This window comes from Aureobasidium pullulans, assembly GCF_000721785.1.
Source record: "Aureobasidium pullulans EXF-150 unplaced genomic scaffold scaffold_2, whole genome shotgun sequence".
Taxonomy (NCBI): Eukaryota; Fungi; Ascomycota; class Dothideomycetes; order Dothideales; family Saccotheciaceae; genus Aureobasidium; species Aureobasidium pullulans.
In genome coordinates this window covers 615,499-638,854 of record NW_021941022.1, presented here as the reverse complement: position 1 = coordinate 638,854, position 23,356 = coordinate 615,499, and the positions used below count along the sequence as shown (strand labels likewise).

General features: G+C 50.1%; 12 protein-coding genes across 12 annotated transcripts; 6 read left to right on the top strand and 6 right to left on the bottom strand.

Moving 5' to 3' along the window:
* Positions 1-2,850: 2,850 nt before the first annotated feature.
* Positions 2,851-3,424, bottom strand: M438DRAFT_265762 (uncharacterized protein; the record flags this gene model as incomplete). Its single annotated transcript, XM_029900049.1, has 2 exons — positions 2,851-3,320; positions 3,376-3,424. 2 exons carry the CDS (start codon positions 3,422-3,424, stop codon positions 2,851-2,853), a joined length of 519 nt encoding a protein of 172 aa, XP_029764601.1.
* A 137-nt stretch (positions 3,425-3,561) lies between these two features.
* M438DRAFT_264775 (uncharacterized protein) lies at positions 3,562-5,343 on the top strand (the record flags this gene model as incomplete). The annotated part of the gene is made up of 1 exon (XM_029899969.1): positions 3,562-5,343. The coding sequence occupies one exon, from the start codon at positions 3,562-3,564 to the stop codon at positions 5,341-5,343; it is 1,782 nt and encodes a 593-aa protein (XP_029764600.1).
* Positions 5,344-5,475: 132 nt separating this feature from the next.
* M438DRAFT_264978 (uncharacterized protein) lies at positions 5,476-5,853 on the bottom strand (the record flags this gene model as incomplete). Its single annotated transcript, XM_029899982.1, has 3 exons — positions 5,476-5,603; positions 5,660-5,756; positions 5,818-5,853. 3 exons carry the CDS (start codon positions 5,851-5,853, stop codon positions 5,476-5,478), a joined length of 261 nt encoding a protein of 86 aa, XP_029764599.1.
* Positions 5,854-6,211: 358 nt separating this feature from the next.
* On the top strand, positions 6,212-6,642 carry M438DRAFT_264317 (ribosomal protein L38e; the record flags this gene model as incomplete). Its single annotated transcript, XM_029899942.1, has 3 exons — positions 6,212-6,275; positions 6,366-6,491; positions 6,584-6,642. 3 exons carry the CDS (start codon positions 6,212-6,214, stop codon positions 6,640-6,642), a joined length of 249 nt encoding a protein of 82 aa, XP_029764598.1.
* Positions 6,643-7,269: 627 nt separating this feature from the next.
* On the bottom strand, positions 7,270-8,485 carry M438DRAFT_310675 (Metallo-hydrolase/oxidoreductase; the record flags this gene model as incomplete). Its single annotated transcript, XM_029902435.1, has 4 exons — positions 7,270-7,399; positions 7,459-7,674; positions 7,737-8,264; positions 8,319-8,485. The coding sequence occupies 4 exons, from the start codon at positions 8,483-8,485 to the stop codon at positions 7,270-7,272; spliced, it is 1,041 nt and encodes a 346-aa protein (XP_029764597.1).
* Positions 8,486-8,961: 476 nt separating this feature from the next.
* On the top strand, positions 8,962-11,677 carry M438DRAFT_394100 (uncharacterized protein). Its single transcript, XM_029909151.1, has 2 exons — positions 8,962-9,093; positions 9,154-11,677. The coding sequence occupies exon 2, from the start codon at positions 9,361-9,363 to the stop codon at positions 11,503-11,505; it is 2,145 nt and encodes a 714-aa protein (XP_029764596.1). The 5' UTR covers positions 8,962-9,093; positions 9,154-9,360; the 3' UTR covers positions 11,506-11,677.
* A 380-nt stretch (positions 11,678-12,057) lies between these two features.
* M438DRAFT_342005 (DUF336-domain-containing protein) lies at positions 12,058-13,312 on the bottom strand. The gene is made up of 2 exons (XM_029904643.1): positions 12,699-13,312; positions 12,058-12,643 (listed from the first exon to the last, which is right to left on the bottom strand). The coding sequence occupies exons 1-2, from the start codon at positions 12,810-12,812 to the stop codon at positions 12,359-12,361; spliced, it is 399 nt and encodes a 132-aa protein (XP_029764595.1). The 5' UTR covers positions 12,813-13,312; the 3' UTR covers positions 12,058-12,358.
* Positions 13,313-15,123: 1,811 nt separating this feature from the next.
* Positions 15,124-17,202, top strand: M438DRAFT_310668 (uncharacterized protein). Its single transcript, XM_029902434.1, has 2 exons — positions 15,124-16,855; positions 16,915-17,202. The coding sequence occupies exons 1-2, from the start codon at positions 15,172-15,174 to the stop codon at positions 16,956-16,958; spliced, it is 1,728 nt and encodes a 575-aa protein (XP_029764594.1). The 5' UTR covers positions 15,124-15,171; the 3' UTR covers positions 16,959-17,202.
* On the bottom strand, positions 17,157-17,843 carry M438DRAFT_241378 (uncharacterized protein; the record flags this gene model as incomplete). The annotated part of the gene is made up of 1 exon (XM_029899543.1): positions 17,157-17,843. A coding segment is annotated over one exon (687 nt), but the record flags the coding sequence as incomplete, so codon positions are not given.
* Positions 17,844-18,380: 537 nt separating this feature from the next.
* Positions 18,381-19,220, top strand: M438DRAFT_266016 (LmbE-like protein; the record flags this gene model as incomplete). Its single annotated transcript, XM_029900073.1, has 1 exon — positions 18,381-19,220. The coding sequence occupies one exon, from the start codon at positions 18,381-18,383 to the stop codon at positions 19,218-19,220; it is 840 nt and encodes a 279-aa protein (XP_029764592.1).
* A 1,221-nt stretch (positions 19,221-20,441) lies between these two features.
* Positions 20,442-21,284, top strand: M438DRAFT_383925 (uncharacterized protein; the record flags this gene model as incomplete). The annotated part of the gene is made up of 2 exons (XM_029908953.1): positions 20,442-20,629; positions 20,685-21,284. 2 exons carry the CDS (start codon positions 20,442-20,444, stop codon positions 21,088-21,090), a joined length of 594 nt encoding a protein of 197 aa, XP_029764591.1. The 3' UTR covers positions 21,091-21,284.
* A 79-nt stretch (positions 21,285-21,363) lies between these two features.
* Positions 21,364-22,902, bottom strand: M438DRAFT_264688 (glutamate-rich WD repeat-containing protein-like protein 1; the record flags this gene model as incomplete). Its single annotated transcript, XM_029899964.1, has 2 exons — positions 21,364-22,646; positions 22,704-22,902. The coding sequence occupies 2 exons, from the start codon at positions 22,900-22,902 to the stop codon at positions 21,364-21,366; spliced, it is 1,482 nt and encodes a 493-aa protein (XP_029764590.1).
* Positions 22,903-23,356: the final 454 nt, after the last annotated feature.

Below are 23,356 nucleotides of genomic sequence, written 5' to 3'. Positions count from 1 at the left end.
AGCGCGATGGCCCGGCGCGATGGCGCAGCTACTAGAGATGCGCGTGGAGCCGGTACTCTGTGCTGCTGGTGCTGTAGCCTGTAAGTCGTTGTGGCTGCTCCTGTACGTCAGACGCCTTGATGTGCCAGTTTAACGGGTGAATGGTGCTTGTGACGAGTTCAATGCTTTTCATGCCGCGACAAGAACGCGATCCTGCGTGTTTGGTGGTCAATCCGACTATTTGTCGATGAGCGCAGAGGCAAACAGAAATCGCGAAACTGGCTGTACAGACCTTGGAAGGCTTGTAAGGTTCAAGACAGCCCTGATCAAGCTACTCAAATGACGCAGAAAGCAGCCGCAGATCTTGAACCTCCCTCGCAAAAGAACTTGGCTTTTGGCAAGAACCACGAGTCCTGCCCTTCGGAATTCCCCCTTCTGGCCTTGCCTACTTCGAGCAACTTGCTCTACGATCGTCTATCCTATCGTTCTAGCCCGGCCATCTCCCCAACATAACACTCAGCATACCACTCGCATTCAGCAAACTCCTGGTTACAGAACCTAGTTGCGCATGTGTGTGATGGAGCCTCAAAACTCTGCAACCGACCCGCCTTCTCTTCCAATTCTCCGATGTGTCTGCTCGCGCTCGTTCCAAACCCCGTCCGTGGCTTTTCGCTTCCCGATGCCAGCCGCTGCGCTTGATGTTGATGGTTCTGTTGCGGAGATCGAAGTGTGGCTGTGTAATTACTTGGCGAGCATCAGTCAGATTCTCCTACATTTGGTCGATCATCGACATGGAGCGCAGTCTGTTCTCCTGCCAACCTGACTAATGCTCTGCTTTGTTGCTTGGAACTCCCGAACCTGCGTGGCAGGCCTGACTAGATGAACATGTCGCTCTTTACCACATCCCAACCTCGCCACGAGGGGTTGCTGAGGTCTGCGCCCTCTTCATCTACGTCGCCGCCACCACCGTAGATCTCTTCAAGAGATCATCGGCGCCGCAGCCTACAACTGCCTTGCACGAGACATGGACAAGTGTTTCCAACCGAGCGATGCTCGTGTTGCAGCAAACAAAGCTTCTTGCATGCATTCACAGGACACCCTACGGCGTACTCGTCCTTCTTCTCAGCCGCCACATGCTGTACAACCACAGCCATTCTACCCGTAGTGCGTCACGATGATGACTTGTGGCGCCCAAAAGTCCACCTCCTGCGGTGCCTTGATCTCGGTCCCTGACCGATTTTGAGCCCTGCCAGCACTCCCTTATCACTAGAACCTTCTAAGCGGTAGTACAAGTAGGTAAGAATTGTCGTTTAGCATGTGGCTGGCGACCAAAAAGAAGAGCAAGGCAAGGCGTATGATCGATCTCAGACCTTGTCCACAAAGGCTTGATGCTTCGATAACATGACATGTCTCGTTTACTCGTTGATCCTCACAAAAAGTAGGCACAAAGACCCCACGGACTCCACAGAGTCAGGAACCTTCTACAGCACCGTGTCACTTACAGCCTACAAGACCAATCCGTCAGACAAGCTTGATTTTGAGCCTCAGAAGCGTCACGGGACGGACTGGCCGCCGGCGGCAGCTTCAGCGGCTACAAGTAAGAGGATTGCCAATCCTGCCCTTCAATACATATTTGATCGACCTGGGCTGAAGGGGTGACGAGCTTTCGATCACCACATTCGTAACTACCGTCGATGCGAGTGCGAACCGAGGGGGCGTCTTCAACGGCGCTCTTCGAGCACGGCTTTTACTTGCCTGAGGCAACCTCGGTTATTGGAAGGAAACATATGCCACTCGACCAAGGCGTTGCATGGCCACTGACCAACAGAATGACGATGGATGTCTCGTATGATATTGATGCCCTTGTCATAGTGACTGACTGACAGTCAGCCAATTCTTGTCACGGGCCAGTACGGCTGGGTGCCAATCTGACATCCTGCTCATGGTTGTCTCCCATATGGTTCCATGTTGAGACATTTCTGCAGAAGGTTGAATTGAGACGTCCAGTGGTCCGCCGCCCATCTCCAGATACAACCGACGCCAACCGAGAGGACGTTCTGAGGTCTCACTTTCGAACATCGGTATATAATACGCGGTCGGTCCCCTGTCGTTTGCACGACGGGATAAAGGTTTCTGTCGTTAGCATCTAACTGCTCCTTGATGAGGAGGGTCTGGAAACTTCAACCATAGATTCATTGAGGCTCACACCTACCATCCCTCAACGACAGCGAATCTGCAGCCTCCTTCAGATACACACTCTCGGTCGAGCTCGAGGGCATACGATCTAACATAATGCGGCATCGTTTTCAACATCGCCATGTGGCCTCGACCACTTCCTCTGTCATAGATGATTACCAGTCACTGTTCTACAATGCCTCAGTTCACATCAATTCAGTTCACACGGGTTCAGTAGCATGTCGTCTCGTACGATGAGGGATACGGCCTTGGTTGATTTAAGCTCCACAATTGTATCGGCATGTACTGCCAATAACAGAAGCGGCGTCTTATGTATAGCAAGCTTCGAACTCTCCCAACTCAACTGTATAAGGAAGCTTTTACTGACCCAATCGTCTCGTGTAACCAATAAAGGCTATATAGGTGTGTGGAGAAAGGGTCATATAACGTTTAGCACAGTGATGGAAGTGGCTTGCGAATTTGAACATCCGCAGCGATCCACGACTCGATATGCTTTGCGAACGCCATGAGCGGCATGAGATGAACATGGCAATCAACTCAAATACCTGAGGCACTGCTCAAAGTGTATTCCAGGGCGCTTCCGAAGACCTGCGATCGAGTGTTGTAGTGGCAAGGTGATGGTTGTAGAAGTGTATATCGAAGAGGACAGGGTGTGAAGTCCAGCAAAGATTTCAATCAAACGACGAATCTGAAGTTCTGGTTCTGGATGAGCCAGCTCTTGCCCTCGCCGGTCTTGTCTTTGCCCTTTGCACCAACTTCTTCCTTGTTGGGGACCAGGATCAAGGTGTCCGAGAAGGCGCGCATTGGACCCTCCTTGCGCTCGATCAACCGTACGTAACCGCTGACCTGGACAAGGATGCTCATGTTTGCGACTTGCTCCTTCTTGCTTGCAGTCTGATCCAGAGGGGCGAGTGCTGGGTTGAGGACGTGTGCGTTGATGGATTGGATTTCGAAGTAGGTGAAGGGCATTTGTGTCAAGTAGAGATTCGCGAATTCTTCAGGGTCGGAGATGACGGTGCCATTGTAGGAAATCTGAGGCAGCAGTTTCCCGGACGGAAGGACGGCCTTGGGGACGTAGTAGGAGGCCAGAGTACCACGGGCGCTTGCCAGGGCGACATAGTATGCGTCGGTGACGGTCTCGGCAGCTGCGATCGTGTTAGAACAGGCGCAAGGTGTCGCATTCGTACTGTAGTAGCATACCGTGCGCCGAGACGCGAGTGAAGTCGTCCTCTCCCAGTTTGGTGGCCATCGTGCTTGATGTGAGTGTTTGTATTGAGAGTCGATGGTCAAAAGATTGTCTTTGTCACATGCAAAATGTAGGAATGAAGCTTTGACCTTTCTCCAACAAATGTTCGCGACTGCCTTTTGTAGACCAGCGCAACCTCAATGACTCCTCTGATACGCTCTTTCCGTCCAAGGTCATGGCGACCGCAATCGATATGCTCGACTTGCACATATCGCTCTACTCGTGTACGCCACCAGGCGACAAATTCTACTCCGGATGAAAGCAAGCCATACTATGTCACCACTCCCATTTTCTACGTCAACGCCGCCCCTCATGTCGGCCATCTCTATACCATGGTCCTCAGTGATGTGCTAAAGCGATGGCAGTTGCTCAAGGGAAAGAAAGCCATCCTCTTGACTGGTACCGACGAGCATGGTATGAAGATCCAGCAAGCTTCAGCAAAGGCCGGAAGCGACCCAAAGCCTTTCTGCGACAAGGGTGCCGATATCTTCAAGACACTGGCTGCAAGAGCAGAACTCAGCAACGACCACTTCATCCGGACTACCGATGCTGCACATAAAGAAGCTGTCGAATACGCCTGGCATCTATTGAACGAGAGGGGTTATATCTACCAGTCCAAGCACGAAGGCTGGTACTCTGTCAGCGATGAGACCTTCTACCCGGAATCTCAAGTTCATCTCGTCTTGGACCCTCCTACCGGAAGAAAAATCATGGCTTCGATCGAGACTGGTAAGGAGGTGGAATGGACGTCTGAAATCAATTACCACTTTAGACTCTCTGCTTTCCGTGACAAGCTTCTAGCATACTACGCTGAGAACCCTGAATGGATCACTCCTCAGACAAAAATGAAGGATGTAGTGTCTGCTGTTACTGCTGGTCTTGAGGATTTGTCCATCTCGCGACCTTCAAAGAGACTGACGTGGGGTATTCGCGTGCCTACCGACCCTGAACAAACCATTTACGTCTGGCTAGATGCTCTGATCAACTACGCTACCGCAGCCGGGTATCCTTGGGCACCTGGCAAGGAGCATGCCGGCGGCTGGCCCGCCGATGTGCAAGTCATCGGCAAAGATATTCTTCGCTTCCACTGCATCTATTGGCCTGCTTTCCTCATGGCTCTAGACCTTCCTCTGCCAAAGCGTTTCCTCACTCATGCTCATTGGACTCTCGGCAAGCAGAAGATGGCAAAAAGCACTGGCAATGTTGTAAACCCATTCTTCGCTCTCGATCGCTTCGGCACCGACACCATGCGCTACTACATGATTCACGATGGTGGCATTGACAACGACGCTGATTACGACAATGCCTTCATTATCGAGCGTTACAAGAAGGGTCTTCAAGGAGGTCTAGGTAATTTGGCCTCTAGAATCACTCGCGGAAAGGGCTGGAGTGTCAGACGTGCTGTTGAGAGATTTGCTGGTGACGACCAATCGAAGCTGCCATTCGGCGAGGAACACGACAATCGAGCAGCAATATTGGAGTTTGGGAAACTAGTCCGAGACTTCCCTCAAGCCATCGACGGCCGTATGCAAGCCCTACGGCCCAATCTTGCTCTCAAGGACTTGATGAACAACATCTATGCAGCAAATGCTTTCTTGCAGGCCCAAAGTCCGTGGGATATCGCCAGCAAGCTTAAGGCAGGGGATGCGGTGCCCAATGCTGATTCGGCCGAGCACGCTGAGCGTCAGATGGACTACGTGATTTACCTCTGTACTGAGGTACTGCGTCTCTCTGGAATCATGCTTCAGCCGGTCATGCCTGCGAAGGCCAAGTACTTGCTCGATATGCTGGGTGTTGCAGATGATAGAAGAGGCTTCGTGGATGCTCAGTTGGGTGCAGACAAAGACTACGGCGAGTCCAGAGTGCCGCTCGGCAAAGGACAATTGGGCGTACTGTTCGCACCCCTCACAAGCGACTCATAGAAGATAAGCCAGTCACATTAGAGTGGACAGCAGGTGTTGTAAGATAAATGTACCATAGTTCGTAGAGTCATGACAAACGTTTCATCTCGGATCTCCTCTTTTTCGAGACTCTCTTTTCTGTTTGTGCGACGTTTAGTTGGGTGCACGCATGTTGGCCTTTACTCTGGCCAATAGCTCTTCCTTGGTTGATGAGCTGCTGGCCATGAGGTTTCTGCGGTTCAACCATCTTCTCATCTCTTCTTCAGTCCAGTTTTCGGGTTCTGTTTGTGATTAGTACTTATGTCATTGAGTGGTCTAGGTGTATCCTTGTACTCACCACCAGTAGGGTCGGCCTCCTGGGGGAAGATGTCACTGCCGAAGATGGACCATGCTGCTGATGCTGCGACCAGACCTGCAAAGCCGAAGAAGAGGTTCTGTAACACAGCACATGTTAGTGCTTGATACTTGATGCATGTGATTCCGCATGACTCGGACCTTTGAGTTGAGTGCTCTATCAAGTTGGGTAGGCATGATGATTGATTGTATTGTGAATTCACAGGTGATGTCGAGGTATAAGTAAGGTCGCTCGTCGCAAGTGATATCTCTAGGTTTCAGAATCAGACACGTAGGTTGAAGAAGATTACTATCTCGTCTGCCTGATTTCACTATCCAAACCAGTAGTCTGTCCCTTCAGTCGCAAGTGGTCAGAAGGTGGGGAGGTCAAAGCGCCCTCCTTTCCTTCCCCTTCACATGGGCAACAGAGCCAGAAATCTTGGCAGAACAGAAGGCACCTCGCTTAGCCTGTCCCACAGAAAGCGACCAGCTTGCCCCCGATAGCAACGACTCGCCAGAACTACGCTCAGTTTAACCACACAACACATCGCCCATCATGCCTTCCCAAGTTCTCGACATCAAGCAGTTCATTGAGATCTGCCGCCGCAAGGACGCTTCCTGTGCGTTTTTTTCTCTCTCCCCATTTCCACTCCGCGCCTTAGGACCCGCAATCGAGGAATTCGAAGACTGATTTTTGGATGAATTCACAGCTGCCCGCATCAAGAAGACCAGCCCCCAGCAGGTCAAGTTCAAGGTCCGCTGCAACCGCTACCTTTACACCCTCGTCCTCAAGGACCAGGACAAGGCCGAGAAGCTCAAGCAGTCTCTTCCCCCGGGTACGCGCAATTCCCCTCCGACTTGTTCGAAATTCTGCCGAAAACAGCGGGAAAAAAGAAGCAGTGAACAAATTGGAGCTGACAATAAACAGGTCTTACCATCTCTGACGTTCCCAAGAAGAACCAGAAGGGCAAGCGTGTCGCCAAGTAAACAGACCATGTGTCAATAACAACTTTTTGAGCGCCAAAACCCAAACCAAACCAAACCAAAAACGAATAAACTACAACGATTCATCTGCCCCCACTTGAAGAACCAATGATCAATTGAGCTCCGTCCAACATCTGCTATGCCCCCGACCATGCGACAAGAACTGTGAATACATGAAAGATGCAAGGATGGCCGCGATCAAGAGAGATGGGCCGTGTCGGAAACATGAATTGAGCATTGCAAGAAAGAATCCCCAAGGGACATGAGATGGCCTCCCAATGAATGTTGAAAATCAAAAGACAAGAAAAAGATCCAAAGGCTTCAAACCAATCTCTCACAATACCCAAGTGCTACATGTCATGCCAAATGCTCGTGTGCTTCTCTGCGTAGGTCCTGTGCACATGTTTTTCGAATGGCCTCTGGACAAGTGCATACTGCTTTCCGTTACACCTATACTCCCTCGTATTTCTTTGGGATTGATTTTTTGAATCCCCCGTTTCTTATGACATCGCATCGCGCCCTTATCTTCTTATCATCATCATCATCAATGTTGGATGGCTTCCTGCTTGCATCCATAAAGTCATCGAAATTCGAAACCCAAACTTCAACTCTTCCCACAGTCTTACCGGATCAGTTGCTTTGCTGCACGGCGAACTTGTACTGGTCCTTGCGATCCAGGTACACGACTTTCTGACTCAACCCTGCCTCCTCCATTTGCTTCTTGAAGTCGTCCAAAGGACTTAGGAAGACATCGTAGTCACTTTTGTCCGAATGTTAGCATCTTTCCTTCTTCTCAATGGAACTGAGACCGAAGCTTACTCGTAGTGGATGGGAATGGTCAAGTCAGGATCGATCAGTCTGACAAGTTCAATGCCTTGCTTTGCATCCATGGTTACCATCAACATTGGCAATTTTGGCGATGGGATCGTAGTGCCGCCAAGGTGGATCAACATCAGGTCGATGTTTTGACCCTTGTAGCGTTCTGGGATTTCCTTGAGCTCGTCGACCATGAGTGTGTCGCCGGAAATATAGATGCTGATAATCCATCCGTCAGTCATCTAAGCAGTTTTAGACCGAGAGAGAGTGGCTGAACATACCGGTATCCATTCTTGAAGCTATCAGTGGAGCTGCCATCGCCCTCCTTGTAGCCCAACTCCAGCATCCAGCCATTGGTAGGTGGCACAGCACCGAGCAGGTCATTGGCCTTGCTCAGCATACCCTGCGGAACATGTTTACCAGGCATACCTGTTACCTTTACAGCCGGAACCTTCTTATTCGTTGCTTCATGTGTAGTTCCAGACTTGCGGATATCGACATACATGCTCTGGAAGAAGTCGAGATCGTATACCTTGCTGAAAGACTCCTCCTCACCCTTCGAAGTCAAGTGATCTTTCGCGTGAGGAGTTGTGATAATGGGCAACGAGCGACGAAGGGAAGCTTCAACTTCTTGGTCGAAGTGGTCTGCATGGTAGTGTGACAATAGGACTGCGTCAATACGAGGAAGTTCGTGCAGGTCCAGTGCTGGGTTTGTTTGTCTTGTTCCCGTCACACCGGGTCCGAGATGAACATGGTCTCCAGCATGCAAGAAGTTGGGATCTGTCATGATGCGAACGCCCTCCCATTCCCTGATATGGTTAGATATACCATTGCACAGTCAATGCTTATCCCGCCGAGCTTACAATATCGTCGTTGCTGTTCCGACGAAATACAGACTTGCATTCTCTGATCCGGCATTGGTGGGATGAACCTTGGTCTCCTTTGCCTCTGGCAGACTGTCAGGGTAATCCTGGTGGTCGCGAGTAGGCGCCTCGGCGTGCGATGGATCAAGGACCAGATTCTTCATCATCTTCGAAGTTGCTACGATAGGTTTTGTCGATTGAGGTGAGAATTGAGTATTGGTATCGAAAGACATGAATGTAAGCAAATAGTTAGCTGCTAGAACAAAACAAGGAGGTCGCTCCTACCTCTTGAAATACGAAATAACGATGTCGAAGTCATCACGTCACGGCTGTCATGCAGATGCGGGGTGTCAATCAATCGGTCTCGCTCGAGGATGACGGTGTGCCTTGCATCCTTTGTTGAAGATGTCCGGCGCGATCTTCGATGTGATCAAGAGAGAAAAATACTTCATTCAAACCTCACCGTGTGCTGAACCTTGTCACGTCGACTCTCAGGAAGCTTCTGCTAATAGACGTTGAGGCTCAAAATGTCAAAGCATAACCCCGACCAAATTAGCTGCAGCTCTCAGAACGACGCGCAGTTTGGAGTCGCGTCTTTCGCACGTCTGCCTGCACTAATTGATCCATGACTTTTTTTCCCATCACGATATTGATGGGAAGTGTAGGTGATTTATACCTGAGGCATCAGGACTGAATACATGCAGAATGGCTTCGGAGTCAGAAGAGCTTCGACAGCTCGGCAACGTCTTGTACAAGCAAGGCAAGCTCTACGAAGGTCAGGAACAGTTTAGGATAATGAGCACAAAGCACGAACAAGATCGCTGATACAATGCAGCTATTAAACACTATCGGGATGCAGCCAAAGCCGAAGCATCGAATGTGATATCTGACTGAAACTCTTGGCAGGTTGACAAATCAGGAGTATTACCATATCGGTCACGACGAGCAACAGAGCAACTTCAAGCCGATAGATGCTAAACAAGAAAAGACTGCTTATCTTTTCGCTGGTATTGGTGATGCACGCCATCTGCACGGTACCTGGATGAAAATCCACGAGCATGAGAGGAAGCAAGCTGAGAAACCAACTGCCAAATATCACTTTACGATCATCGACACCAAAGCAACGGTGATTGCGCGAGCGTTGATCATCTTTCTACTCCTGGAAGAGCTCTCTGACACCTCGAACATGTCGACCGATCAGCGTGAAGAAATCCTCGGAACGTTGTTCTACGTGTACATCAACCACATCATGCCACCCAAAGCATGGCAGAAGCTCCAGTCAACCATATCGCAGGCCATTGAGTTGCTTGGCCAACCGATAGCAACATTTACCTGGTTCGATATCCTCCAGAAAGACCGTAATGCTATTAGGAATGCTCTCGTCTTGTGGCAGCACCAAACCGCAAAGGACTGGCCAACTAGCGAGTTCCGCAAAAGAATGCTACTGGACACAATGAAGCAGATGATGAACCCATATGCTACAGGTGATAAAATCCCCACTCCTAAGGGTTGCAAGAAAGATGCAGTGCTGTACCAGAAGGCTTGCATAGTGACACCCCCACCCTCATTCCTTCAAGATGACCCTCTAAATTTGAAGGAAGTAATGGCGTCCAAGAATTTTCCGAAAAACATCACCGATGCTTTGCTTAATAAGATCGACAACACATGGATGCCAAATGTCACTCTTATCGATACTGGTCATCTCAAGCAGTTTCTCATGACTTCAGGCTCGAAGGCCATGGCAGAGATTGATTTGTCAACCAACATCATTGATCAGTGGAGTGGCTATCTCTGGCCGAAACCAGCGAATCCAACTTGTCTGTATGACTATGCCGTGGACTATTTCACCAAAGTAGCGGCTGCTCTCCATCACCTGAAGGGACGCATAAGGGTCGAACCAATCTTGGGTGAGATGGATGAGATCTTCGAGAAGATTCACCTGGATTTCTACCCAGACCGCTTGAACAAGCCAGTGCTAGGTCAGGAAGAATCTGGGATGCCAGTCTCGACCACAGAAGACTATCCGAAAATATTCGACCGGGTTCATCTTTCCAACGTCCCCGACTACACTGGTGGAACCTTGGGAGCTTTCTTGTTCGCTGCTCCCATTACGCCGGTCACAAAAGATTTCAAAGCACAATTCTCCTTCACTTGCTTGAGAAATCCGCCTGCCTTTAAAGATGTCGACGAGTTCAACAGCGAGTATTGCTTGCTTCCGGAAATGTCAATGATTGCAAAGATCTTCCTATGTGTCAGGAGACCTTGCATTTCGGAGAGTATGCCATTACCTGCCTTCATGCAGATGCAGGGCTTGATTGGTATGGGATACTTTGAATGGTCCAAGCAAGCTGAGATTGTGCCTTTCCCGAGCCTTCTCGACCGTCCTACTATCACCTCCTGGATTCACGGTCTGCTATTGAAGACTGCCATTCCTAAAGAAAGACAGGTGCCCGCCATGACATTGATCAACTCACCGTTCAACTTGACTGTCCTCTTCCGAGTCATCATGCATCTCAGAAAGGTCGGCTACCCAAGCCACTGGCTCTCTGAAATTTTGGGAACTATCATTGGAGGTACGATCGATACAAAAGCATTTCCTCAGAAGTCTGTTCCGTTCTCGGTCAAGGACTCAAAGCAGCTGTTTGACAAGTCTCGCCCACTGAAAAGATTTTCGATCAAGCCATTCAATGCCGAGCTGACTACGCTTACTTCCATTGGGCTTCCTGCTCTTGGATTCGGTCTTCTCCAAGGAAACGATGTCCTTCCAGACCACAGCTCGATCCGTAAATACTCGGCCACATTCAATCATATCAACTGGGATATGGGCTTCGAGTCGTCGTTCGTTCTCGTCTTTATCGACATGGATATTGCCACTCCGACTGGCCCTCGCCCTATCATTCCGCTACGTCTGCTACTTCTGAACAAGGAAGATCAGCTAAAGAATGCACTACAACGTCCTCGTGACGTTCGAGAAAAGGGGTTGCATATCGTGACGACATGGCAGTTTGAGACCGAGACCAAAACTGGTAGCTTCTGGATGCGTGAGGATATCATGAAGCGAGTCATGGATAGAAGAAATGGCTGGCATGCTTGTATCTGGAGAGTCGATAGATGGGACATTGTCGGACAGCCCGTGAAAGCTGCTACTGGCGGTGTGAAAGACTTGGGTATCTCTTGGGCTGACTAGATTTGAGACACAGGCTGAAGGACGCACCTTTGGGCATATGTCGTTCGTTGTATTTATTCAGCAACATAGGATTTCAAGACGACTTCCTGGAATTTCAAACCAAAGCGTCTTTCATTGCTTAGTCCTTGTAACAAGTATTCATGATGTTGGTGTCTCGATATTCGCTAGAGCCGCAAAACAAGGAACGATTTGCCGAGAATAGCGGTCAGTGAACAAGACCGAATATCCATCACCGCTACAACGAGCCGGAGCCATGCCACCTGCGAGATGAGACTAGTGCGCCTATTCTTACATACAGATCAGATGCACGATATATCGTGTTTACCAATATTTTGACGAAGGATTTCAATCTGCATTCACGTGGGATGTGAGACCTGGGGGATCTCCGACACATGCATCATGCAGGTACCAAGATAAGCTTCGCATTCTGGGCGGCTCTCGAGATACGAAGTCAAACCGCAACTACTACACTCGATCGCACGTGCTGTCTTAAGCTCAATAACGACCACCAACACCCACAGAAGAAGAGCAAGTCGTTTGCGAGTTACAGACGTTAGAAGGGTATCAAATTCAAAGAGATATATGTGCGTCGAGGGTATTGAAAGACATCACAAAACCCCACTTCGAACGCATGAGAAAAGGAAACTTTTGCTTGTCGTATCACTTGCTTAGTAGTGGGACAGGGTGGCGTTGCTGAACCAGGAGACAGCGGCCTTGACGACCTGAACGTCCTGGTCAACGGAGCCACCGCTAACACCAATACCGCCGATCAGGTAGTCGTCCTTGTAGAGAGGAAGACCACCACCAAAGACAACAAGACCGCCGTTGGTCTCCTCAACACCTGGAAAACTGGTTAGTTCGAGTCCATTTCATTCTTGACATTGTCGAACGAACCGTAGAGAACACCTTGAGCAGCAGCGTTAAGGTCTGCGGTAGCCATGCCGTTGAAAAGCACGCTAGTGCGAGCTTTCTTGATGGAGATGTCGATGCTACCGGGGTATGCGTTGTCCATGCGGTGGAAAGCGACAAGCAGACCTGAGGGGTCGACAATGGCAATGTTCTCGGGGATAACAGTTGATGCCTCCTTCACGGCGGCAGCGATAATGCTCTCAGCTTGATCGACAGAGATAACATGTCTCTGTTAGATGCTGTTAGCGAATATGTCACCGGATCCACAGGATGTAGATACTAACTTGTGCGGGAAGGCTTCCAATGCCGTTGGTAGCAGTTTTGTTGCCAGCGGCGAGTGCGCCGAGAGACGAGCCCAGGAGCAGGGTAAGAGTAACGAAGGACTTGATGATGGCCATTTTGGTGATGTGTGGTGATCAAACGATGATTGCAAGGGTTGATAGAATTTCTTATTACTTGCGTGCTTCGGTTCGTAGCGGCGGTCAATGGTAAAAAGCAAGTGGCCGATGCAATGGGGAAAAACGTCTTTTGTACTTGGATAGTATGGGATTTTTCTGCCAAGGCAAAGAGGTGAGTTGTAGTCTGGATCGTCCGGGTAGTTAGACTGCCTGCCTAACAGCGGCGGCGGTGCTATTATATTAGCATTAATATGCCTGACAGTGAGGGTTCCGGGAGATCATTGGTTTCGCAATACCCGCAAGCGAAAGTATTCGCGAACTACTATCAGGGACAACCGCGCGTGTAGGGGTTGTGCTGTGGAGAGAATCCTTCAAGTTTCAGCCGCGAGTCATGGTATACTGGTCCCGCTTTGGTGGTCAGTGGTCTAGGTCAATGTAGTCATCAGAGCTTGTGGCGTGGTTGCGTGGTTAGCCAACAGGAGTTCTTTGCTCCGCAGAACGCAAAGGTAAATTGGTTTTACGTGGGCCGAGCGTGCATATGTTGAAGCTCTAATAGATGGGTCTTGACCGGATGAGGAGGCGCAAGCGATTCCACGTGGTCTGTTAAATGGGACGCGTCCCGATATTGCGAGTCTGCGATATAGCAATTGAGGCCTTCCCATAGCGGCACAGCCATGTTCGAGAGTAAGCCGCAAAGTCCAATGTTGCAGTCAGATTGGCAATAGTGAAGCACCACTGTATGGAGACGTTAAAATAGCACTGGATAAGCATGCAGACCCGTCGTCAGTGAAACAAATCTAGGATAGAACGTTGGCCGTGCTTGCCGCGATCCGAAGCTCTGCCGTCTTGGTTTGGTTTGGATTTTCGGCATATATGATAACGTCCAGCATGAATGCCAAACGTGCTCGTTAGAATTGCGATAGCCCAGTAGTTTCCTCGCAATAGTGTGAACGGATAGGCTGTAACCGAAGTCTTACGCAACTCCTCGGTGTACTCCTTTCAGTTTCGCTTGTCTGATTACTGCTTAATCTACTCCCACTTCAAGCGGAAGGAGCAATTCAGATCTGCTGGAGTTGTGCATTGGCAGCTCCGTGCCTTCCGAACCCTCGCCGTACTTTCCTGCCGGTGGTTCCACGCGCTATGCCGCGCTGCTGTTAGCATACTTGCTGATTTTTGGTTTGACCAAGCATTTGTTGTTTGGCGATGACAATTAGAGGTGGATCGTGGCCGCGTCTTCTTGCGAACGAGTCGTGAAAGGGACGAACGTTGAATGAACTTTGGATGACTTGCAGGAATGCTTAGCCTAGTGACTTCAATGGATGCATTCTACAAAACCAGCAATCGTGGCTCGAGCCGTAAGGGATCTGACAAAAAGTTTGCAGATTCAAGTTGTGCACCGGTTGTGAATGAGATTGGGTTCCGATCCGCACCACTTCCGAAAGTCTGTGGGTACTCCTCATGGGGTGGAGAGTCAAAGCGACAGAACGCAGCCACTGCTGCTTACCGACGTTGTGCTTGGTAGGAGTCACCTATGCCAGAACCACTCACTGGGTGGGCACGTAGATTGATACATCTCCGAATCACTGAGGGCCGACCATTGTCACTTTAGAAAATGCAAACTGAGTTTCGGATATCGGACATTATCCAGTGAGAGAGAGCATCGAATTCGAGCTCTTGATGGACCCTGTCCGTTTCTCAAAACCACCTTGATTTTGACAGTTAGGAACGCTACTGACGTTTGTTAATGGAGACAGCCTCGACGAGAACTGCTCATATGTTAGGTATCAAATACCGAGGATGGAGGGAGGTTTGGTTCTCAAGCGTGCTAAACGCTGGCAGCATCATGTTGCCAACAGTGCTGTCGACCGACAAAGCGTCATGAAATCACGTCTTGGGTTGATACGCACTGTACGTATATGTGGATACCGTCGTCTTTTCATGCCATTCTGTCGCCATTCTGTCGCCGTTGCGATATGTAAGATGATGGCCGATCAACAGCTATCGGGGATATCCTGCCCCCCCGTGCGCTAAATTCTTTCACTTCTAGCCATCCCCCACGGCCATGCCTAGGGTTATTCGGTCTGTAGAAATGCACAATGTTTTCAAGATCTCTCTAGTCGTCCGCAGAGAGGCGCTAAGTATCACACTCTTAGTGGACAGCTGCACTGATCTTAAAAACATTGTGCATTTCTACAGGGTGCGCGTGACAAAGTTTAGCACATGGGGAGGTGGCCGCTGTCCAGATCTATACCCCACCAAATGTCCCCGAAGCCTCGGCAACATCGCCCTGTTTGACATAAGACCAAGTATTGTTTTCTGACTATAGTCCACCAGCAATTAATTCGACCCAAACATTATCATGCCAGCTGTATCAGTCAACGCTCCGGAGCATGCCAAACCGACCGATGGCTACTTCAATCTGGGCACTTACAGTCGCAAGATCAGTACAAAGAATTCCGAGGCCCAGCTTTGGTTCGATCGTGGCTTGATATGGGCATATGGCTTCAACATCAAGGAAGCATCCATCTGCTTTGAGAAAGTCATTCGACTGGACCCTGGTTGTGCTATGGGCTATTGGGGCCTCGCCTATACAAAGGGTCCTTACTACAACAAAGCATGGCGACTTTTTGATCCCAAAGAACTCAAGGAAGCTCTAGTAGTGACATACGAGACCTCACGCAAAGCTCTAGAGCTCGCAGACAACGCGACACCAGTTGAGCAAGCTCTCATCAAAGCGATCGTCGCCAGGTACCCTCAAAAGACCCCTACCGAGGATTATCAGCCATGGAACGTGGCATATGTCGACGCGATGGAAGATGTGTACAAAACTTACAGAGACGACCTAGATGTTGCATGTCTGTATGCGGAATCACTCATGGTGTTGACGCCTTGGGCTCTCTGGAACATCCATACCGGCAAGCCTGCTCGTGGCGCTCGTCCTTACGAAGCAAAGGAAGCACTGGACCATGCCTTTACTCTGCCTGGAGCTTGGGAACATCCTGCTTTGTTGCACTTCTACATTCACTTGATGGAGATGTCAGGAAAACCAGAAGCTGCACTGGAAGCAGGTGACCGCCTGCGAGGCCTTGTGCCCGACAGTGGCCATTTGGAACACATGCCTTCGCATTTATATGTTCTCATCGGAGACTACAGGGCTGGCATTGCCGCAAACGCGTCGGCAGTCAGAGCTGATGATGCGTATGTGGCCAAGATGGAAGGTAACGAGATGTACACTTTCTACCGCGCCCACAATTCGCACTCTTTGATCTATGCTGCCTTGCTTTCCGGCAAATCAGAGATTGCTCTCCAGAATTGTACCCTCATGGAGAACTACCTACCGGAAGAACTTCTTGCCATTGAGTCACCAAACATGGCAGATTGGCTTGAGTCCTTCCTGGGCGTTCGTGCTCACTTACTTGTTCGGTTTGGACGTTGGGAGGAAATTCTCGCTCTTGAGATGCCAAAGAATCAGAAGCTGTACTGTGTAACTACAGCAACTCTTCACTATGCGAAGGGTGTCGCACATTCAGCGCTCGGCAACGTCGTCGAAGCCGAAAAGGAGCAGGAGCTGTTCCTAGCGGCCCAGAAACGCGTACCAGAATCTCGTTTCGACTTCCCAAACAAGTGCACCGATATCCTCAAGGTTGGCGAAGCCATGCTGGCAGGTGAAATTGAGTACCGCAAGGGCAATATCGATCTCGCCTTTGAGCATCTGAGAGAGTCCATCAAGCGCGACGACAACCTCGTATACAGTGAGCCTTGGGGCTGGATGCAACCCACACGCCATGCTTACGCTGCCCTATCACTCGAGCAGGGTCTCGTCGAACAAGCAGCCCAGGCATACGCAGAAGACCTTGGCTACGTGGCCGGCATTCCTCGTGGCCATCAACACCCTAACAATGTCTGGGCATTGGTCGGATATCGTGAATGCTTGAAACTGCTTGGACGTCATGATGAATATGATCAACTCGAATTGCCCTTCCAGTTGGCGACTAATATGGCGGATATACCTGTTACTTCATCCTGCTACTGCAGAAGAATGAGTGAGCAGACAGAGAGCAAGAAGGCCAAATGCAATGGTTCCTGCTAATCAATGAACTAGAGATGAGCGGCCGTACCAGCGGCAGAAGAGAATCCAAGATATAAAAAGACTTTTGCTACACCCTAAAGCAATTCTGCCCTGTCTCGTCTCCACCTCATATAGCTAAAACATCTTGAGGAATCTACCAAGCTTCTCCAAAGCGTGCATTGATAGCCTTAAGCTAGCTCGAGAAAGTGCACGGTCGTAAATGACAACATGAAAGAGCAAATATGATTTTGAGTTGTAATGGGAATGATGCCTATCTAGAACACGGTGTAGCCGTTCCAGAACAGAAATCCGACATCGATCAGAATGCTTAAAAGTCCGTATTCCAGCTTCATCTCAATAACACTCCAAATCCAAAGCGCACCTAACGGGGGTGCCTGCTTCATGACTGCAAAGTAGTCGTATGTGTTGCCCGCATAGATCATGTAACAACCACTCGCGATTGCGACAGATAGACAGAACAGCTGCTTGAGTGTTTGGAAGCGATTTGCCATCTCTGACTTCATCATGTAGACGATGAGAAAGAGAATTGGGTAGGCAATAGCTGTGCGCTGGATGATGGCAGGCCAGCTGATTTCTTGTGCATATTGGTTGAACACCAGCACATCCAGAGTAAAGTGGACCATTGCTAGACTTGTTGCCAAGAAGAATGATTCGCCCACAGGCCCAATCACGGCTTCCTCGTCGTCGTCTTTGGCAGGTAGAAGCACTCGTCCATTTTCGTCGCGAGCCAGACCATCGCCAAGAGACTTTTCGAAAGGTTGACCAGAAGCCATCATGCCTTGAAGCGCTGAGGTTCGTTCATCTGCAATCTCCAGGAGAGTTTTGCCTTTGGGGCCGGTGCGATCGGGTTGAGATAATGGTATGTGGCCCGCGGCATTGATGGTTGCGGTCGAAGGGTGTTTGCCAGATTCCTTCGCAGCGGCACGGCGCTCTTTGCGGTTGCGCGGTTGGTTATCTTCTTCAGCCATGGTGGCAGAATGACTAGAGAGATCACACGTCGCTAGAGTTTGATGATGTTTTTGAGTGTTCTTGGTGGTGGTTGTGAAATAAAATTTGGGGGCTCTTTTGATAGTTGTCGTTTCGGCCCGTGATCGGCACTCGAATCGCTGTGATACCAAGCACATGGGGCTTTCTTACACAACACCCGCTCTTGGTTACTTCAAAGCAGCAAATCTCGACAATCTAGATATAACAAAGCACGATTAAAATATGAGGATGTGAGAAGAATTTCCAGTCGTCATCTCTCTCCCTGAGAAGATACCATATGCGAAAAACAATCGTGTATTGTTTGCGCGTCAATTGGCGCCGGACAGACAGCGACGCCGGATAGAGAAGGCTCAAGCGCTCGCTATCATCTCTCAAACGAGCATCCTTCTCCTTGAGCTTCGTCTTGATCTCTTCATCACAACACACGTCGTCAATTGCAATCTCAGTGGACTCGAGGACCCGGAGCCCTCTAGAGTAGCACAAGCATGGATATGCGAACCTTATGGCTGGCCGCCGCACCCGTCATCATTGCTGTCCTATGGCTATATACTAGTGTCCTGACATCCTCGTTCCCAATGCTTCGCAACAAGCGTATATGCCTCCTGATCGCTCATCCGGATGACGAAGCAATGTTTTTCGCTCCTACGGTCCTTGCACTTACAAAGCCTTCGCTCGGCAACCATGTCAAAATCCTTTGCTTGAGCTCCGGAGATGCCGACGGCCTTGGTCACATTCGCAAGCAAGAACTAGTTAAGAGTGGACTGTTACTCGGCCTCAGAAACGCAGACGACGTCCTGGTGTTGGACGACGAAAGATTTCCAGATTCAATGACGAAAACATGGGAGAGCAAAGCAATCGCGAATCTACTGGCCACGACCTTTGCACCAAAGATGGCAAGAATAGGAGCGAAATCTGCCCCGGAAGCCAACATTGATGTTCTGATCACTTTCGACAACTCCGGCGTTTCTTCACATCCAAACCATATCTCGCTCTATCACGGTGGTATCGCTTTCCTGAAGCAGATCATGCAGAAGCATGCAGGTTGGGAGAATCCGATCAAGATGTACACATTATCATCTGTCAACGTAGCGAGAAAGTATGGCAGTATCTTGGATGCCCCATTGAGCATTGCAAAGACAGTGTTCCAGAAGAAGGAAGCTGGTGAATTCCCCACACCGCTTTTAGTTGTCAGTGGCGTGGGCAGTTATAGAAAAGCCCAAAAGGCCATGACAAACGCGCATGAGAGTCAGATGAGGTGGTTTAGATGGGGCTGGATCAGCGTGTCGAGATATATGGTTCTGAACGACCTGAAGAAAGTCAAAGCTGTGTAACATAGATGAATCTGGAGAAGGTCTGCACCGGCAATCCGATCAAGGCCGATATAAGACCACAGTCTCTCAAACTATCTGCGCTTTTGGATGATCTCTTTTCAGGAGCCCGGTGCTGGTGTTATGTCTATCAAACTCTTATGCCTATCATACCGAGACTGCTGATGGGGACATCTACACGGCAGTTCGTATGCTGGGTTTGCACACTGCAGCCCTATGGCATGATCTTCGCCCTGCATGCGCATTTTTGAGACGTAACAGGCGGGTGTCTGCATAAGAAGCAAGACACATGATCTGGCCAGCGCAACAGTGTTGGCGACTAACTGCCACGAACAACCAGGCAGGTAGCAAGAAATAACTTCAAAGAAGCAATATAACCATTTTCAGGATATGCTTTGTCATAACCGGGCCAATATTCAGGACTTCGCAGTAATCAAGTGGTTCGAGCAAGTAGTACTGGGAGAGGGGCACGATAAAATCTGACATGTCTGCACGACATCACACATGTCCAGAGTACAAACGCCGAACAATACCACTTTCAAAAACAAGAAACAAAGTAATGCATCAATGCAGCAGCAGCATCCGTACGTTTGACGCTTGCATTTCTGACCGGTTTGCTTGCCTTTGGTATCTCTTGCATTGTTGTATCTATTGTCACTGCCTGTTTGTACACCACCTATATAGGCTTCTTTCTTCTAACCATGTCTTGTACTCTTTATGTCTCAGACGTCGGCAATCGACCACATTTATTGAACCCGTCGAAAGACTAACACATCGATCACTTAAACCTGTCGAAATTGTCAAACTTCGATACATCCTTCGATCACTTGTCCCTCGTCGAACTTGACGTCGACCACTTGTCGAACGTCTGCTTAATCTCTCAAGCTCGTTAGAAGACTGACGACTAGAACATCAGTTCCTTGAAGAATTCAACGGGGTCAACTCATAACTCGTTGCTCGATTCGGGACCAATCGTCCTGCCCAGATACTCGAATTGCACTCGTATCCAAGGTCTGGTCTTCGAATTTGTCGAGCAGCCGAAAGTAATTCGTCAGACTGGTGTCGAGCATAGAGTCTTGTCGAACGGCAACACAATCTCCCCATTGCTTGAGCGCCAGTCGGAATCCTCGACATACAACAAGAAATCAGCCATATACGCCGTTCAAACTGCAGCAAACTCTCAAGCTAAAACACCTACGTCGTTTTCTCCATAACAATCTCACAATGCTGTCTCTCATCAGAAAGATCAGCAGTGCACGACAGTCTACAGAGACATTGAGAAAGAAGGACGACAACGAGGTCAACGTCGACAACACAAGCCGGGAAGAAGAGGTCGATGGCACTACCTACGATCCCGATGCAGATCCGAGGGATCCAGAAAGATACTACACTTTCCCACATTTTGCCGAAGAGTAAGTTTCCCCCCTACCACACCACCAAATCCATACCTGACTAACCAGAATCCAGAAAGCAAGAAACCTCGAGCCTTACCGACGACGACAACCAGGTCAATGACGAGAGAACCCCCATCCTACCACAAACACCAAAGTCAAAGCCCAAGACCACACCTTCGAGCACAGAACCAGCATCTCCGCCTTTCTGGCCCATCTCACCTGTACCTAAACGACTCCACAAGTCCAACCCGTCCAATCCTACGGCTCCAAGGATGCAGAGACGTGCGACCACAGACCTGACACCATCGCAACCCCTCCCTGTTCGAGAGAAACCTGCTCGTAGAGCTTCGGCTCAGGTTCCTGATCGTGTGGGGGAGGTGCACAGTCCCACGAGAGAGCAGAAGCAACAGAGAAAGGTTTCTGTACAGAATCAGGGGTCTTTGAAGAAGGACGGTGGAAGGAGAGTGACTGGAAGTTGAAGCTTCCTTTGAACAGAGAGTACTGGACGAATTCAACTGTGCATTTTCATAGCATCGTTTTTCGAGGTGCAAGGGAGCTAGGGAGCTTGGATAGCGTTTGCATGTAATTAGCATGGTCAGGTCAAAGTGAAGCCTCCATTTGCTTCAGGTAAACGTGATTCACACAATGAGATGAATGCAGAAGGACAGAAAGGCAGAAACATTTTACGACTTTTTTGCTTCGTGAATGATTTTTGATAGATATGAACAGTAGAAAAGGGGTTGTAACTAAACCTAAACACTGATGGTCTTGAACACGTTGAAGCCATTGCCACCGGTAGCCATAAGAGCACCGGGGATTTGGGGGTGCCAGTGGGACTCCTTGATCTGCTCCATGTAGTGGACGAACAGCAATTGGGGTGGCACATCCTGGACACCAGCAGTGTCGCGAGACTCCTCATCATCGAGCTCGACGGCCAAATCCCAAAGAGTAAGGGTGTTGTCGCCAGAGCAGACGGAAACGATAGAGTCGTCGGTGGGGTGCCATTCGACGCTGGTGATTTGCTCCTTGTGGAATTTGAATGAGGCGACGGAGTTGGGCTTGGGAGAGGTGGTGACCGAGGGCTTCCATTGGCGCAAGTCCCAGACTGCCCACTCGCCGTCTTCGTGGCCTGAGGCGAGCAAGTGGGTGGTGTTGCGCGACCAAGAGAGGACGTTGACATCGGTGTTTGCGACCTGAACGCTGAGAGCGGGCTTGCGTGACTTGGAACGGGCGTCCCAGATCTTGACGGTGCCATCTGCAGAGCCAGAGGCAAAGACGTTGCGCTCCGAGGGAGACCATTGCAATTCCTCGACGGAGCTGCTGTGGCCAGTGAAGGGAGTTGTGTCGGTGACGAAACCACCACCCTCGGTGCGAGTAGTAGCGAAGATGCGGCCATCGACATCACCAGTCAAGAGCTTGCCAGCGGGGAAAAGTGGTGACCAGTCAATGGCGTAACCCTCAGTCTTCTTGTGTGCGCGAATGGTGCTGACGGGCTTATTTTGTTGGGGGGTGATGGTCATGCCGGGGTTGTCGAACGAGGCGAGGTGGGGAGTAACGTCGTGGATGAAGACATCGCCGGACTCGGTCATGACGGCGCTGAGAGTGGTGGAAGGAGTTGATGATGAGGCTTGCGGGGTTTGGTGCACGCGAATGCGGTTTGTGCATGTGTTCAAGGGAATGTCCTTGGTCTCCAGAATGGGCTCGAGCGATTGTTCCTCCTCGTCATCTTCCTCATCTTCCGACTCGGACTGTTCACCACGGTCCATGCGGCCTAGACTGCTCATCTTCATGACCATGATGCGGTTCTCCTTCTCGCTTCCTTGTGCGGCCTGGGTACCTGCGACGGCGTAGACGGTTTGAGGATAGGATTTGCGGTTGTCGCCCAACTGGTCCTTGACGAGGTCGAAAGAGAGACACGGCCATGGGGCTTCCAGGTTGTGCAGCATCTCGTATGTTGAAGTATCCGGGGCCAGCGTCTGTCCAGCTTCGAGTTTGTGTCGTCCGGGAATAAAAGTGTCTTGATCTACGTCCATGGCTGTTTGTATCATAAGTACTTGCCATCATGTAGAGCATGATCGAAGAAGGTACACACCATCACGCTCCTCGGCCTCGCGCTCCTCGTCGGGTCTGCCATCAACACCAGCCTCGAGAATCTCGTCTTCGCTCTCGAATTCATCCTCGAACTCGTCCTCAAACTCGAGCTCCTCGGGCTGGCCGTCCTGCGGTCTTTGGCCCGACTTGAGGGCGCGGATCTCGTCCTCCTCGGATTGGTCTGCTGTGCGTTTGCTCATTATGTGTAGTTGATGTGTGGCGTGAATTGATGTCGTGGATGGACTTTTCGCGGCGCGACGAAAAAGACAGGAAGCTTATCGATAAGAAAATGATTGGTTCGGTCGGCATGACGCTTGTTTCACGCTCTTGGCGCGGTTCCGCTCGTGTGGCTGGCGAGTGGGATCAAGCGTGGGGCCCGGCCAAACACACGGAAGCGCATGCAGGTCTCCCCCAAGCAAACAAACAGTCCCAGCGCATCTTCCTCCATCGCTCCTGCTTCAACTCTAGCTCCATCTTCTCTTTGATAGAAAGACATTCGACCTGGTGTCCTTTGTATCGCGCGCTGGACCGTGTACCATCCCGACTCGATTGACCGCCTTGCGCTTTGACTGGTAGACGAACAGCTTCTCCGGCTTAGTGCCCAATCTTCGACCTGTGGTTCCTGTCACTGCCCATTCCTGCTATTTCTACCCG